Consider the following 13,748-nt stretch of genomic DNA (forward strand, 5'->3'; position numbering starts at 1 on the left):
GCTGAAATGCGTGAACATCGGCGCTGTGTGCACCTCTAAGTCAGGCCCTATGGAGGCATGAGAAAACAGCCTGCCCATTCACTAGGAAGAATGGGCCTGATTCAGACCCGTTCGCTAGATGCATACGCTCGCACCCAGCGTATGCAAATTCGGCTAAGTGACGGCACGGCAGGCAAGCGCACGGCAAATCATCAGCACGCCCACTATGTCTTGGCATGCGATCGTTCAGTGTATGTAGATGCCCATCAGCCTGTCTTAAGAGGCCCACTTGCGTTCGTCATCTCCAGGAAGTGTACGCAACCATCGGTACATCGGGTACCATCGGAAGCGAATGCAGCGCTTGAGGTTGACTATACCTTACCTCAAGCATCGCGATCACTTCAGTGTGAAATACAACCAGGTGACGTGTACTATGACGCTGCCTGTTAATTGAAATGGCGTTAAGACGCACAGGCACGCCTGCGTTCGCAACTCCACTCCCTCGTTTTTAATGGCCAGCCCCTGTCACCACACACAAACGGCTTCTCCTGTCACTCACTCTACTGGGCAGTCTATGCGCAATGAGCGAACGCTTCCCGATCTCTAGCACTGGTCCGCGCACGCGCAGAATGTGAAAATCGGCCAGCTACGAGTGAACGCTTTTTAGCGTCCGGATCTGAATCTGGTCCAATTTCCTAATTTGTGTATAGGCTTCGTTCTAATAGATGGGCCAAGTGGTTCCTATCTGCCGTCAAATTCTATGTAATATTGCTTTCATCTGAAAAATGGCTGCCTCCGCTGTGTATGGGCAGTGGGTCTACTATACCGGTAGCTTGTTGCTAAGATATGGCTACCAGGAGTTTTGTCTTCCTTCAACTTCTGAAAACTCTGTCACCAATGCAATAAATGATGCCCCACCATCAGGAATGTAATGGCACTTTACAAACTCCTTGAACCATATGCACAGTGTTCTCCTGTAGTGTTATTTGTACTTGTATAGGTTTTCCTAACAAATATTTCTCTCTTCCCTTCACGGCGAAGACGCAGCTGTACTATAAGTTCTTGAACTTTTCATAAACATGTTTTTCAAAGGTGATATTTCTAGCAAGACAGATCAGAATCCTCTAGAGGTGATTTCACGGCAGCTCTGCATTCATTTAGCAGCTCAACAAAGCTGTCCCCATGTTTCCTGCAATCCACAAGGGTATCCTGAAAACACAAAACAGGACATCCATGAAATTGAATGCACACAGAAGCATGGCTACGATGATCTTGGTGTATCTTACTTAGTGCAGTATAAAGGTGTTGGTGGGTGGTGCTCAGTGAATATTGTGCGCTCAGTACTAAATAATTGACAAATATATCACTTGTTTGGTTTTTTTTTAAATAAAATACAGTGCGCATGCTTACAGAGCCACTAAAGCTCAAATGTGACGCAATAGGACACCATGAGGCAGAGGGGTACATTTTCTAAGCAGAAGTAGGTTTCAGCAGGTCAACCCCAATGGGATACGGTGTAGTCTGAAAGTGGTGATAAGCAATTGTATTGTTTTAAATATATGCTTGGTGAAAGCGAGGAGGGTCTTATAGACAGACAGGATACATTTGTAGTAGAAGAAGTGGAGATTTAAAAAGCTTTAAAAACAATAAGTTATATTTGTTTGATTTTTCATTGCAGCCATTATAACAAATGTACATGTATTTACTGTCATTTTTAAGTAAACCATCCTATACTTCATTTTGGGTGGCAGATAGTGGGAATAGCTTAGTTTTGCTGTGTTACACTTTTCATTCCGGACTTTTTGCCGACATCGCTGGTTTCCAGTGCGAAAAAGTATCGTGCTCGTCCCCGCATAAAAGGGGACGTGGCCACTGAAAATGGGGCGTTTCTATAAGACGCGTCCCCTTTTCGTTCTTTTGGGGGCGTGCCCGGCACTTACGGACACGCCGGGCAGCCCCCAATAGCTGCTGAAAGGAAGAATAGATGCCGGGTGCATGCGCCCAGCGTCTATTCACCGGCGGTGACCGGGTCACCGCACATTTCCCCACCCGCGGGACACTGCGACCCGCGGGTGGAGATGGCTATTTTAGCGGGGTGCTGCGAGGGAAGGGCAGGGCACTTGGGGGCTCCAGAAGGACGGCAGGGCGCCGCGCCGCGCTAAAACAGCCTAGCGGAAACGCTACACTGACATTGGGGACCACTATAGTTACCCCCGGATAGGCCGGCTGAAGGTATTTGGGGTGATTAAATGATTTCAATAGCTGCTATTTAGCGTCTTTGCATAAGTGGTGAAGAATTAGCAGATTTTTTTTGGTGAAAATAAGGTTTTCCAGCAAATTTGGGGTACATGAAAATGGGTGATAGCATATTTTAAAGTTGCTAAAGTGAACTCTTAAAAAACGATAAAATCCACCTACCGCAACCACCTGCAAACTTAAAAACACCTGCCCCATACTTGGGGGGCCCCCTGGAGTCTATTTCGCTACTTTTTAAGTTTGTCCCCCAACTTTGGACTTTTTTGCTCCCAAAATGAAAGTACTTTTTTTTAAAGGTTTAAAGGTTTTTTTGATGCAGTTTACCTTTGGGGGACTGTCCCAAGGGTGCAGGGGGGTTTTCTGGAGTTTGCATCCTAAAATCCCAATTCTGCACTTCTTTTTCAACACCTATTCATAGGCAAAAAATTTTTCGAAGGTTCCAATGCAATTTCCGCATCGGCGAAAAGTCTCCGGAATTGAATACGGAGGAAACTTTTCGCATGGCAAAATTACGTCACTCGCGGTAATTTTTTGCAGAAAATGGCTTTTCGCACCTAATTGAATACGACCCTAAGTTTGGAAATCTGGGCGCATCTGAAATCTGGGCAAAGAAAAGTTAAATGTTACAGACTTTGTGCGAGAAACAAAGTGACCGTCCCACAAAGGAAGAGACTTGTGGGCGTTCCTATGGGGCTGCGGACACTGGTGTAGCAGAAGACGCACATTATCACACTGCGCACGGTGGTTATCAGACAGCTCTCTTCATCATTCACTGAGCACTCACACATTGTATAAACCCTGTTCTCTATTCATCTGCAAATGTAATTATACATGTAAATGTGTTGTTATTTCCCTGTCATTTCAAATGCTTTCTACAGTTAGTGGCTAATTACACATTGGCATGATTAATGAACAGCTGCTGTATGGCATACTCCACACTGCAGAGCAGAGATTTGTAACCTGAGGATTTCCAGGTGCGGATGCAGGTAGGGCATCCTAGCACTACTAGTTCCCCAACAAATGGAGAGCCACTGGGGTACATCACACTGGGCCTGATTCAGAGGTGGAAACGAATGCTTTTGCGGTTGCGAATTTTTGTGCAGTCGCGATTAATATGCAAATGCTAGTTACAGGCTTCCCCTTGTGTACTCATGTGTGCTGGACAGGGCTTAACCCTGAGACGCCCGCTTTCCCCCCGGCCGTGGATAGTGCAAATCCACCGGTAGACTGAAACACTCCACCATTGGCACACCATTATGGTCACCATAGACACTTATGACAGCCTATAGCTGGAGCATTGCCTCCGTCTGACATTTCGCTAAACATGGCCTCTGACGCTGCGACACGCCCATGATACTCCCATAACACGCCCTTTTTTTTGCGTTCACTTCAGTCCACCTCCCAGACACATCCGTGGCTTGTCGCCACCAGCATATGTAGGAGCAATCCTCTTCAGTCCCCTTTGGAGATCTAGTAATGTCACTTCATATATGATGATGTTAGTGAATGGCACAGCCAGATCTATTGACTGTATAAAAGTTTTTTTTTTGTCTGCCTTCTGTTTAAGGAATATTTTGCAAAGAAGAGACCCTGACTCCATCTCAGAGGCGACTAGCTGTTAGGTAAGACTATTTTTATTACTGTTCTGTAATTGGTGCTCACTGATTACCTCGATGATCTTTCACATGCACCAAAGACAGAAAAGCAGTCTGTATATGGTGCACACTAAATAAAATATAACTTTTATTGAATAAGTTACAATTGTGTCATTAAGGTTAACCTTTGCTTATACAATAAAGGTTGTATTTTATTTAGTGTGCACCATATACAGACTTCTTCTCTTTCTCTGGTGTATATGCTGTAATCCAGGTCTGTGGTAGCACCCCCTGACTTAATATAAATATCAGTATTTATTATATTTGCAGTAGGGGTCATATTGATTATAATTATTGGCTGAATACAGCTTCCAGTGCTAAAGATATTCTACCTCCTTCCTCTTAAAGCTTCACACAAGATGGCTTTATCTCTATGTATTTTGTCACTGAGAAGAAGACAAACATATTCTAATTTATGAAAGAGACCTATTAGTAGATTTTTGAGAAACAATTGGTGTAGTGTGTTTATTGGTTGTATTTGTTTTTTGTGCGCTCTAAAGATGCATATTCAGTCGCTAACTGCTTTCATGACGGCCTGACCAATCAGAATGAAGTGTATGAATGTGGGGGGAGGGGGTTTGAGGGGTGAGAGCTGCATTTGGTGATACAGCCAATGCTAGATACAGAAGGAATGAACGTAGGGATGGTCATTAGAGGGTTAACCAACGATTGTGCTATCAGTGCTTAGCATCGATATCATGAAACCATTAACCGGAAACTGTTGATATTCCACCCACCGATCCCTGCGCGTGTTGCAAGTGCGCAGAGTTGCGGGGGTTTGCGGCGCATCAGGATACGGGGCTAATTCCCGTGCCGTTTACACCAGCTAAAAAAACCAAAACCTTTGCTGCTCCTTTGCTATCAATGGGAGAGAACCATCGTAGATATTTACCATCGATGACAAACCCAATGACCATCAGTGGCTAGCCATCGATTGTTGCTATCTATCAATAGTTGTTGGCCGTCCCGAACTGAAAGTCAGCAGAGAGCGTTGTAAAATCGCCTTATTCTGTGGTGACATGTTGAGGATGTTACAGTTAAGGAATGACTATAGAATAACAGTTCAAGGGGGTTAATTATGAGGGAGAGGTGTTGTGAGAGGACGATATAGATAAATGATGTGAGTGGGTGGAGAAGTGTTATATGGGTGTGAATCTAATTATAATCCATGGAAGGAACAGACTGGTAACCATTGGTAAAAACAATTGACAGGGATTTGAAGATAAGGGAAATAAAGGGACTAGAAATAAAATCCTATGTACAAATGCAGGCTCTGGATGGAGATTGTTGCTGGTTGTGCTGAAATAGAGCAAAATTTACTAAGCGGCGGTTTGGTGGCGGGTTCTAATCTGTTCTAAACCCCGGGGTTTGGTGGCGGTCTCTAAATGACAGCCCTGTTCTATTCTATTCTAAAATGTGTTTTGATGGCAGTTTTGCAGCGGTTTTGGCCTTAGTAAATCTGCAGATAGCAAAACTGCCGCCAAACCACAGTCAAAACACATTTCAGAATAGAATAGAACAGGGCTGTCATTTAGAAACCGCTGCAAAACCGCCACCAAACCCCCGGGGTTTAGAACAGAATAGAACCCAGCACCAAACCCCCGGGGTTTAGAATAGAATAGAAACCGCCGTCAAACCGACGCTTAGTAAATTTTGCCCATAGTGTTCGATGTACAACTTTGTTTTTATTTTACTGTGATTTCCCATCATTTGCAAGGAAAGCAATTATAAAATCAGAAATGCACAAGCATCCCTCTAGATATAGGTACAGTATTACCACACTGAAAGGGAGTCAGGCTGCAGATATATATATATATAAGAGCATCTAATCTGGTCTCAAAATTAAGCTTTTGCAGTCAACTTACTTTCTATTGAGATCTATGGGCCTGATTCAGAGCCGTTCGCTATTTGCGGTCGTTCGTTCAAAAACAAGGGGTGGCTATTCAAATGATCCGTTCGCAAATTGCAGTCTGTTCACACCTCTAAGTCTGAACGAGCGAGCAAAACATACGCTCGTTTATTTGATAAAAACGCCCCCTGGCCGCACGCACCATACGTCATGTCCGCTATTTATTAGATTAATCGAGTACATCGTACAGCGTATGAACTGCTCGCTATTCTTGTGGTTGGTGTTTTCAACCGCTATTTTGCGAGCAGTTCTGAGTTAAAAAAAAACAAATGACGTGGTCAATGACGCTGCTGTATTAATTATGCACTCCCTTAAAACGCCCGTTTTGACCTTTAAGCACGCCTGCGTTCGGATCTCCACTCCCCGTTTTCAAGCACCTTCCCCTGTTACCACCCACATACGCCTCATTCTGTCACTCAAAATAGCAGGCCCTCGCTATATTGCGTACCAACGATTTTCAGCCGCACTGACTGGTTCGCGCATGCGTACTAAAAACCGTACGCATGCGCAGATGTGCGAACTTCGCTCGGAACGAGCGTACTGCCGCTAGCGAGTGGCTCTGAATGAGGGCCTATATTCACCAATCAAAGGGCTTAAATTTAACTCTGCATGAAGCACTAGTGAGATATTCACGACTACAAAAATATCTGTGCTGCATCTTTAAATCTTCAATGGCCGGAATGCGTTATTTCTGCCTATAAATCTGCACTACAATCGCCGGTGACTTCGCTCAATTCCGCATCCTGATCCCATTGTCTGAGCTGCTTCGTGTTACAGATCTGGGCTGAGCTGTCAGCGAGGACCAGCTGAGTTTTCTGAATGAACGCCAGGGAGACAGTGCGAGCTGCAGTCTCACTACACAGCGCTGGCTCATTGTACATTTAGACCAGGGGCTGCTGAAAGCAATTTCCAATCAGGTGCCTGCAAATTCACGTTCTAAAAATAGAACGGTGAAAAGGCTCCAGCAGGACGCTGCAGGTTGCTTGTAAAGCGGCGCCTTCAATATGTTTCTCGGCGTGACACGGAGCGATAGCTGGACACGCGCATCGATTTTCTAGGCTGACATTGATTTTGCAATATATTATCGACTTGGAGAATAGCAGGGTCAACAGAGGGACTCTTTAAGTGCATCCCAAATTTTTTGAGACCTAGTAGATTTCTAAGACCTCCTAAAGGAAAAGTCCAATCCAAGGAATAAAAATAATGTTTATTCCTGAACAGATCATATAATAATCTGAAAAACGTTTCATTTACCAGCTGCCTTGTGGCCAAAGATTATTAGGATGTATAATAACTTCAACACTCTGTGTTGGTGGGCAGATACATATTTTATTCTATTTCTGACATTACTTCACTGGTTTCTGGAACTAGTTATAAGAATTAAGCACTTATGGGGTCTTTGGGCCTGATTCAGAAAGGATCGCATTATCAAAGATGCGCGCAATTGGTCGTTTAATTTGCATTGTGTATGCTTCGCAGTGCGCGAACCAGCAATTGCGATGGGAAATGCGTTTGCAGAGGCTACGCCGGCCCCGAGCACATTGATTGACAGGAAGTGGCGTTTGTGGGTGGGGATGGGGGGGTGGTCGGGCGAACGCAGGCGTGCCAGTGCATTGCAATGCCGTTGCAAGGGCTTGCATAAATTATCCACTGCAATACCAGACGCAGCCTGGGGCCTCATAGTGTGCGCTGAAGTTAACAATTCTTGAGTGAGGTCTGACCTGCCTTAACTGTGCATATGGGTCCGATGTTACCGATTATTTCGCTAAGTATACGGATGTGTGTAAGGGGAAGTGGGCGTCCTTATGGCAAGCTGTGATCGCAATGCGATTGCGAACATTTGCATTTCACCGCTAATATTAGCAACTGCTGTGCATGCGTTCTAGCAGCATAGCGATCCTTGCTGAATCAGGCCCTATGTACTAAACCTTGGAGATATATAAGGTGGATGGAGATAAAGTACCAACCAATCAACTCCTAACTGTCACAGGCGTGTTTGAAAAATGACAGGAGCTGATTGGCTGGTACTTTATCTCTATCCATTTTATCTCTACCCAAGGCTTAGTACATAGACCCCTGTATATAGCATTTTCACTGTGATTAAAAAGTTGTGATAACTCTCCATTTTGGCCTAACTTGTCCTTCATGGAATGGCCCCTGTGTCAGTGCAGATGATTGTGGTCATCGGGGTAGAAACAGGAAGGAAAAACTCACAGCATTTAACAAAAAGAAAGAAGGATATTTGAGGAATATTGACCTGCGAAATACAGTCTATGTGACAAGACTGAAGTAATCTGCGCTGACAAAACAAACCTTATAGCGTATTAACCTGTGTAGCACTACTCCAATGTCTGGCCACCCATGAACAAATACCTAAGACTCCATTTTGTTTTGTATCTCATACCTAGGAATTGGGAATAGCTTCTGAACCGGTCTTAACTGTGATCACATGTCCTGAATTTATTCAGATTTTAAAGTTTAATTTCACAATTAGTGTGGGTGGACACCCAACCCAGCCTCTTGTCCACATCAAGACTTTCCCCTGGCACCATATTCATTTGCTGAACATGACCAGGTACTGTACTTACCGTTAATGTCAGCTCCCGCTCAGTAATGATACATAACACACAGAAATATATATTTTTTTAAGTTTGCCAGTCGGATACTTTTTTTTTGTAGCACTCAGCAGATTAGGAGCGGCTTTTAATTTTACCCGTGTTGTGACCAATCCTTCCAATAGTCAAGAACTGCTACATCAACACTGAAGCCTTCTGTCCGGGGTCCTCATCAGTAACAGATGTGATGGCTGCACCGAGTTGGCACCGTTGTAAAAACCCTCCTCCCTCCAATGGCAAAACCCCCTTGAAATAAAGTACGGTCCTACAATTATTTATTGTTTTAGCAGGATCCCAATACCTAGGCCTACCCATTTTAGCTATAGGTTTCCTTATTGCCTACACATAATGGAGACATTGGCTGCATGTGAATGATCCCTTTTAAGAGGTACAATTTGTCCACATACATGGAAGGCAGCCATTTTGAAGTCACTGACATGAGAATCCAGCCTGTCAATTCACAGGTCACTATTCAGATGGCAGACATTATTCTAAGTGACCTGTGAATTGATAGGCTGTATTCTCATGACAGTCACTTCAAAATGGCTGCCTTCCATGTATGTGGACAAATTGTACCTCTTAAAGGGGACATTCAGCTACAGCCAAATATGAATTGCACCACTTGCAGCTGATACAAAATGCAGCTGCCAGGCTATTAACCAACCAGCCCTGTTTCAGCCACATAACACCCATTCTCTACTCTCTTCACTGGCTGCCTGTAAGATGGAGACTCTGGCCCTGATTCAGAGCCGGACGCTCTGACAGAGCGCTCGCTCTGAATTAGGGCCGTCCCTTCTACCTTTTGGAGCGGCCTCCTGGCCGCTCGCATAGCTGTGGGCGACCACCCACAGCTATAGCGAGCGGCCAAAATGATGGTCGCGATGGTCAAGACCATCGCGGCCATCGGGCTTGCGACGAAACCCTTGCGGTAGGGTCTCGCTGCCGCAAGCCCTGGAGTGCTTTTGGCTCTATCAGAGCCAAAAGCACTCCCACTGACCACACTAGTGAGGTTAGTGGGGCCGGCCCCAGAGGGTAGGTGTTCCCATGGGAACGCCTCCGACTGGGCAGCCACGCCCACCAAAGGGGGCGTGCTGTCAATCACCATCGACAGCACGCCCCCTTTGGTGCGAGACCCATAACGACGGCTTGGCCGTTGTTATTCGGGTCTCGCGCATGCGCACGACGGAGCCGGCTCCCTCATGTGCATGCGCACTTGGGCAACATCGACCCTCTGTTTCAAGATTGGCTTACTGACTTCCAAAGTCCTACATGACCAAGGTGTAAAGTACCTGAAGCAGCTTCTGATTCCTTACTGCCCTGTATGATTACTGCGATCTGCAGATGAAGGACTGTTAGCAGTATCTCCCTGAATTCATCTGAGAGTGGAGCTTTTAGCTTTGTGTTACCGACTCTATGGAACTCGCTTCCCCGCACATTTTGAGAGGCCTCCACTACGGACTCATCTGTTAACTCACACATTTCATTAATGTCCCTTCACTAATGTCTCTCTTTTCTGTTAAGCTTATTTTCTATTTCTCGTTGTAAATGCAAATGTAAAGCACTTTGAGTCCTATTAGGAAAAAAGTGCTATATAAATAGCATTATGATTATTATGATTATTCCAGTTAGATTAGTTTATGTTAGGCGTATTTGTAGACAACAAAACATAAGTAAAAGGTCTGTGCATGGTAAGTAGTAGTATCTAGATTTATGGGCAGTTGCATCGCAGTAGATAGAAAATAAACAAATTTACCTGAAAGACGGTTTTCTTTGAATGTCAAGTCTGTCTTTAACTTGGTTTAGCATTGTTCCAGTGGCCTATTGATGTGTGTTTCCATGTCTTTGAGTCTTGGTGATCCCACTGTTTATTATACAGTCAGTCCTCCGGCTTTGACACTAGAGCCAAACGGATTGTAGAGGGATAAATGTCTCCAGGCTCGGGATCATGCACATTCTCGTGGTTTGAAGTCTCAGGTTTTGTTCTCTTAATAAATCTAAAGAATGGTGCCCTGGTTTTCAGCTAAAACCCTGTGTTCTGCAGGCAGCGTTACTAGTAAATCCCTGTGGCAGACCTGAATAAAATCAATGCTTCACATAAAGCAGACTCTATTCTGTCACAATAGCGTCGCGTTTCCGAAATCTCTGAAATAGAACTTGTTAGGACTTACAGAGAGCAGAGACGTCATGAAACAGCAGCTAGTACGTGGCCGGCTTTCCATGATCCTTCTGAACAGATTGGGAGATTTCCCCCTTTGTATTGGGAAACCCAGCCAATATTTTGTTCTGTGGCTTTTACTGATGGCAATTGCCAACGGTAACACTTTTAATACATAGGATCTATTTACTAGACAAAAATGTTTTTACCAGAAACAAGGCACCCGAGAAGCCTTCTCCCTATATAGCTAACTCCCGCCAGCTGGTGATCACTGCTGCCAGTGAAAGCTTGCATCAGGTATCAGGTGGCAATATCTTTTGCTGGGTCCTGCCACAAAACATGTGGTGGCCTATTTACTGTAAATACCATCAGAGGATGGCAATAGCAGAAGATACAATGGAAGACATACAAGACGTCTTCTTATGTTGATGATGATGATGGCGTCTTCAATCCCCCGCATCCCATGACTACTGCAGCCAAGACAAATGCTTTATCATTATTATTGTTTTAATCTTTTTTTAGCTTTTTTTGTGAAGCATTTTTCTATTTACTATATATGTTTGCATTTTTATTTTATTTTTATTGAAAGTGGAACTGTGGGCCTGATTCAGACCCGCTCGCGAGCGCATAGCTTTTGCAAGCAGGTCGATGGTCGGGCAGTGCGCACGGGCGGCGTGCGCGAACCCCGGAGCAACTGAGAAATCACTCGCTTCGGGGCTCACCACAAGATGGGGCGGCTGTCGATGTTGATCGACAGCTCGCCCTGTTTTGTAGGCGGGTCGGGGGGGTGGCTGCACAAACGGAGGCTTTCCCGAAGGAACGCCTGCCATTTGTGGGCGGCCCTACTGACATCACGCGTGATGTCAGTAGTGAACTTCCTGCTCTATTAGAGCAGGAAGTTCACTGGGGCTTGCGGTGGACGAGACCCTACCACATGGGTCTCGTCGTAAGCCCGATGGTCGCGATAATCATGACCATCGCCAGGCCGCCCGCAAAGCTGTGGGTGGTCACCCACAGCTATGCGAGCGGCCTGGTGGCGGATTTTATAAATAAAAAATCCGCCCTGATTCTGTGCGTGCGCTCGCAAATAGCGAGCGCCTCTGAATCAGGACCTGTGTAAGCCCAATCCAATAAATAAAGAATGTGTTGGCAGGGCAGGGAGGGGAAGATGGGTAGACCCTCTTTCCGCTGTCAGCCAGTATCGCCAGGCAGTTGCGTATCACTCAGACTGCCTTGGTGTGCTGGGACTTACAGTTCGTCAACAAGCCGGTGAGCCGCAGCATGCCAAAACCCATGTGGATATTTGCTAACTACTGGCCTGAATACACAAAAAACCTCTATATGTTACCAGTCTAGCAAAACACACCACGGTGGTGCACAATGGTAACCCGGTTGCCCACTGCTCTCCTGATGTGGTGGCCTCTCTGTTGTAACCACATAGATACAGCTGTACTTTTCTGCTGAAAGTAATATATGATGATCTTTATTGGTTGGGGGTTTCATATTTTGTATATTTATGTACTATAGATTGAGTTTATAGATAGGAATATTTATCTTGAAAGCAGACTGATATTTACAGACTTTGGCCATTCATGTTAGGAATGTAATTACTCATCTCCATATCATAGCAACAACATGGGCTAGTGATAAAGAATGAGCAGCAGTGATAATGCTTCCTAGATCCTCCACATCCTAAAGTTACCGTCCTGATATATGAATGAATCTCTCTATATACTGTATATGAAATTAAGTCCCCGGTTTAGGGGTCTGTCTGTGAGTTCGAGCTAATCTCTTGAACCCCTGGACTGATTATGATGGGGTTTTCACTGGTCTATACAGCATTGGTCGAGGAAGATTTAGCTGTGTGAACCATTCATCTGTGACAAAGGGGAGCCGAGCAGTGATGATTTTGCTGAAGCATGTCACAGAAATAGATTGTTGTGCTGTGTGAGTGACTGACCGCTGGGGCAGGGATGAGGGCTGTGCTCTGAGTGGGTCTGTGAGAGCCAATCAGAGCTAGCAATGGGCCAGATTCAGCATGGATCGCTATTCTGCTTATACACACGGACTGCAGTTGCTAATATCAGTGGTGCTATTTACATGTGTGCATTCACATTACGTTCACATCCTGACATAAAGACACCACTTCCCCTTACGCACATCCGTAAACTAGGGGAACATAGCGAAACCATTGTTAACATCGAGTAACATCGGACCCATATGCACACTTGCACGAGCCCTGACCTTACTCAGAAATTGCTACCAGCCTCGCACACTATCAGTGCTTTGGCTGCTTATAGCCATGCAGTGGCTAATTTATGCAGCCCCTGCAACCCGTTGAAACGCACTGGCAAGGCTACGTTCGCCTAACCTCCCCCTCAAACGGCACTTCCTGTCAATCACTCTGCTCTGGGTCTGCGAACACAGTTCTCATCACAATTGCTAGTTTACGCATGCACAGTGCGATGCATGCGCAGTGCAAATTTATCGACCAATTGCATGCGTATTACCAACTGCGTTCCTTGCTGAATCAGGCCCAATATGCCTTGTTGCGAAGCAGCAGTTTAGAGAGAGGAAGGAGTCAGGGACTGAGTAGGGTCACATCTGAGGCAGACAGAGAGTGGGAGACAACTTCCAACGAACCCATGAAGATGCTCTGATGCAGACACAGTAGCCAGGATGGAGCCAGGGGAGGCATAGCTATTAGGAATTAAAAAAAAACAAACAACCATCAAATGATTTCCATTCAGTGGAGGCAAACATCAGACTTTCACCATCAAAAAACACTACCATCGGAACGGAAACATCACTGGTTAGTAACCTGATTCCAATGTCCATCTCTGCGCTCAACCTTCAGGCGACTCTGGCCACCACTCCTCCATCATGATGTAGATATATATATATATATATATATATATATATAAAAGCAGCGCTCATATTACTACTTGCTGCAATGTATTTAAACTTTTCAGTCCAGCACACCTTTTCCCTCTTTTAGGGTCTGAAGCACTAGACTCTTCAGTTTAGAGTCGCTGCTCCCCTTTATAAGTCTCCTGGAATCCACAGGGTAAATTATTCTGTTGAAGTATAAAGAAAAAGGGGGCGCTCCATAGTGCATAAAAGACTTAGGGCCTGATTCAGAGCCGGACGCAATTAGCGCTCGTTCGTCCTGAAAATAG

At 45.1% G+C, this 13,748-nt stretch overlaps 1 protein-coding gene across 1 annotated transcript in view; it reads left to right on the forward strand.

The window, feature by feature from the left end:
- Nucleotides 1-13,748, forward strand: part of MBOAT2 (membrane bound glycerophospholipid O-acyltransferase 2) — a 92,207-nt gene that overhangs the window by 35,696 nt on the left and 42,763 nt on the right. The window contains exon 4 of the mRNA XM_088479528.1: nucleotides 3,803-3,857. Within this exon, the coding sequence (XP_088335654.1) occupies nucleotides 3,803-3,857 (55 nt within the window). The remainder of the gene's footprint in view (nucleotides 1-3,802; nucleotides 3,858-13,748) is intronic.

The sequence above is a fragment of the Taudactylus pleione genome, unplaced genomic scaffold (genome assembly GCF_031769625.1).
Source record: "Taudactylus pleione unplaced genomic scaffold, aTauple2 ptg000238l, whole genome shotgun sequence".
Lineage (NCBI taxonomy): Eukaryota > Metazoa > Chordata > Amphibia > Anura > Myobatrachidae > Taudactylus > Taudactylus pleione.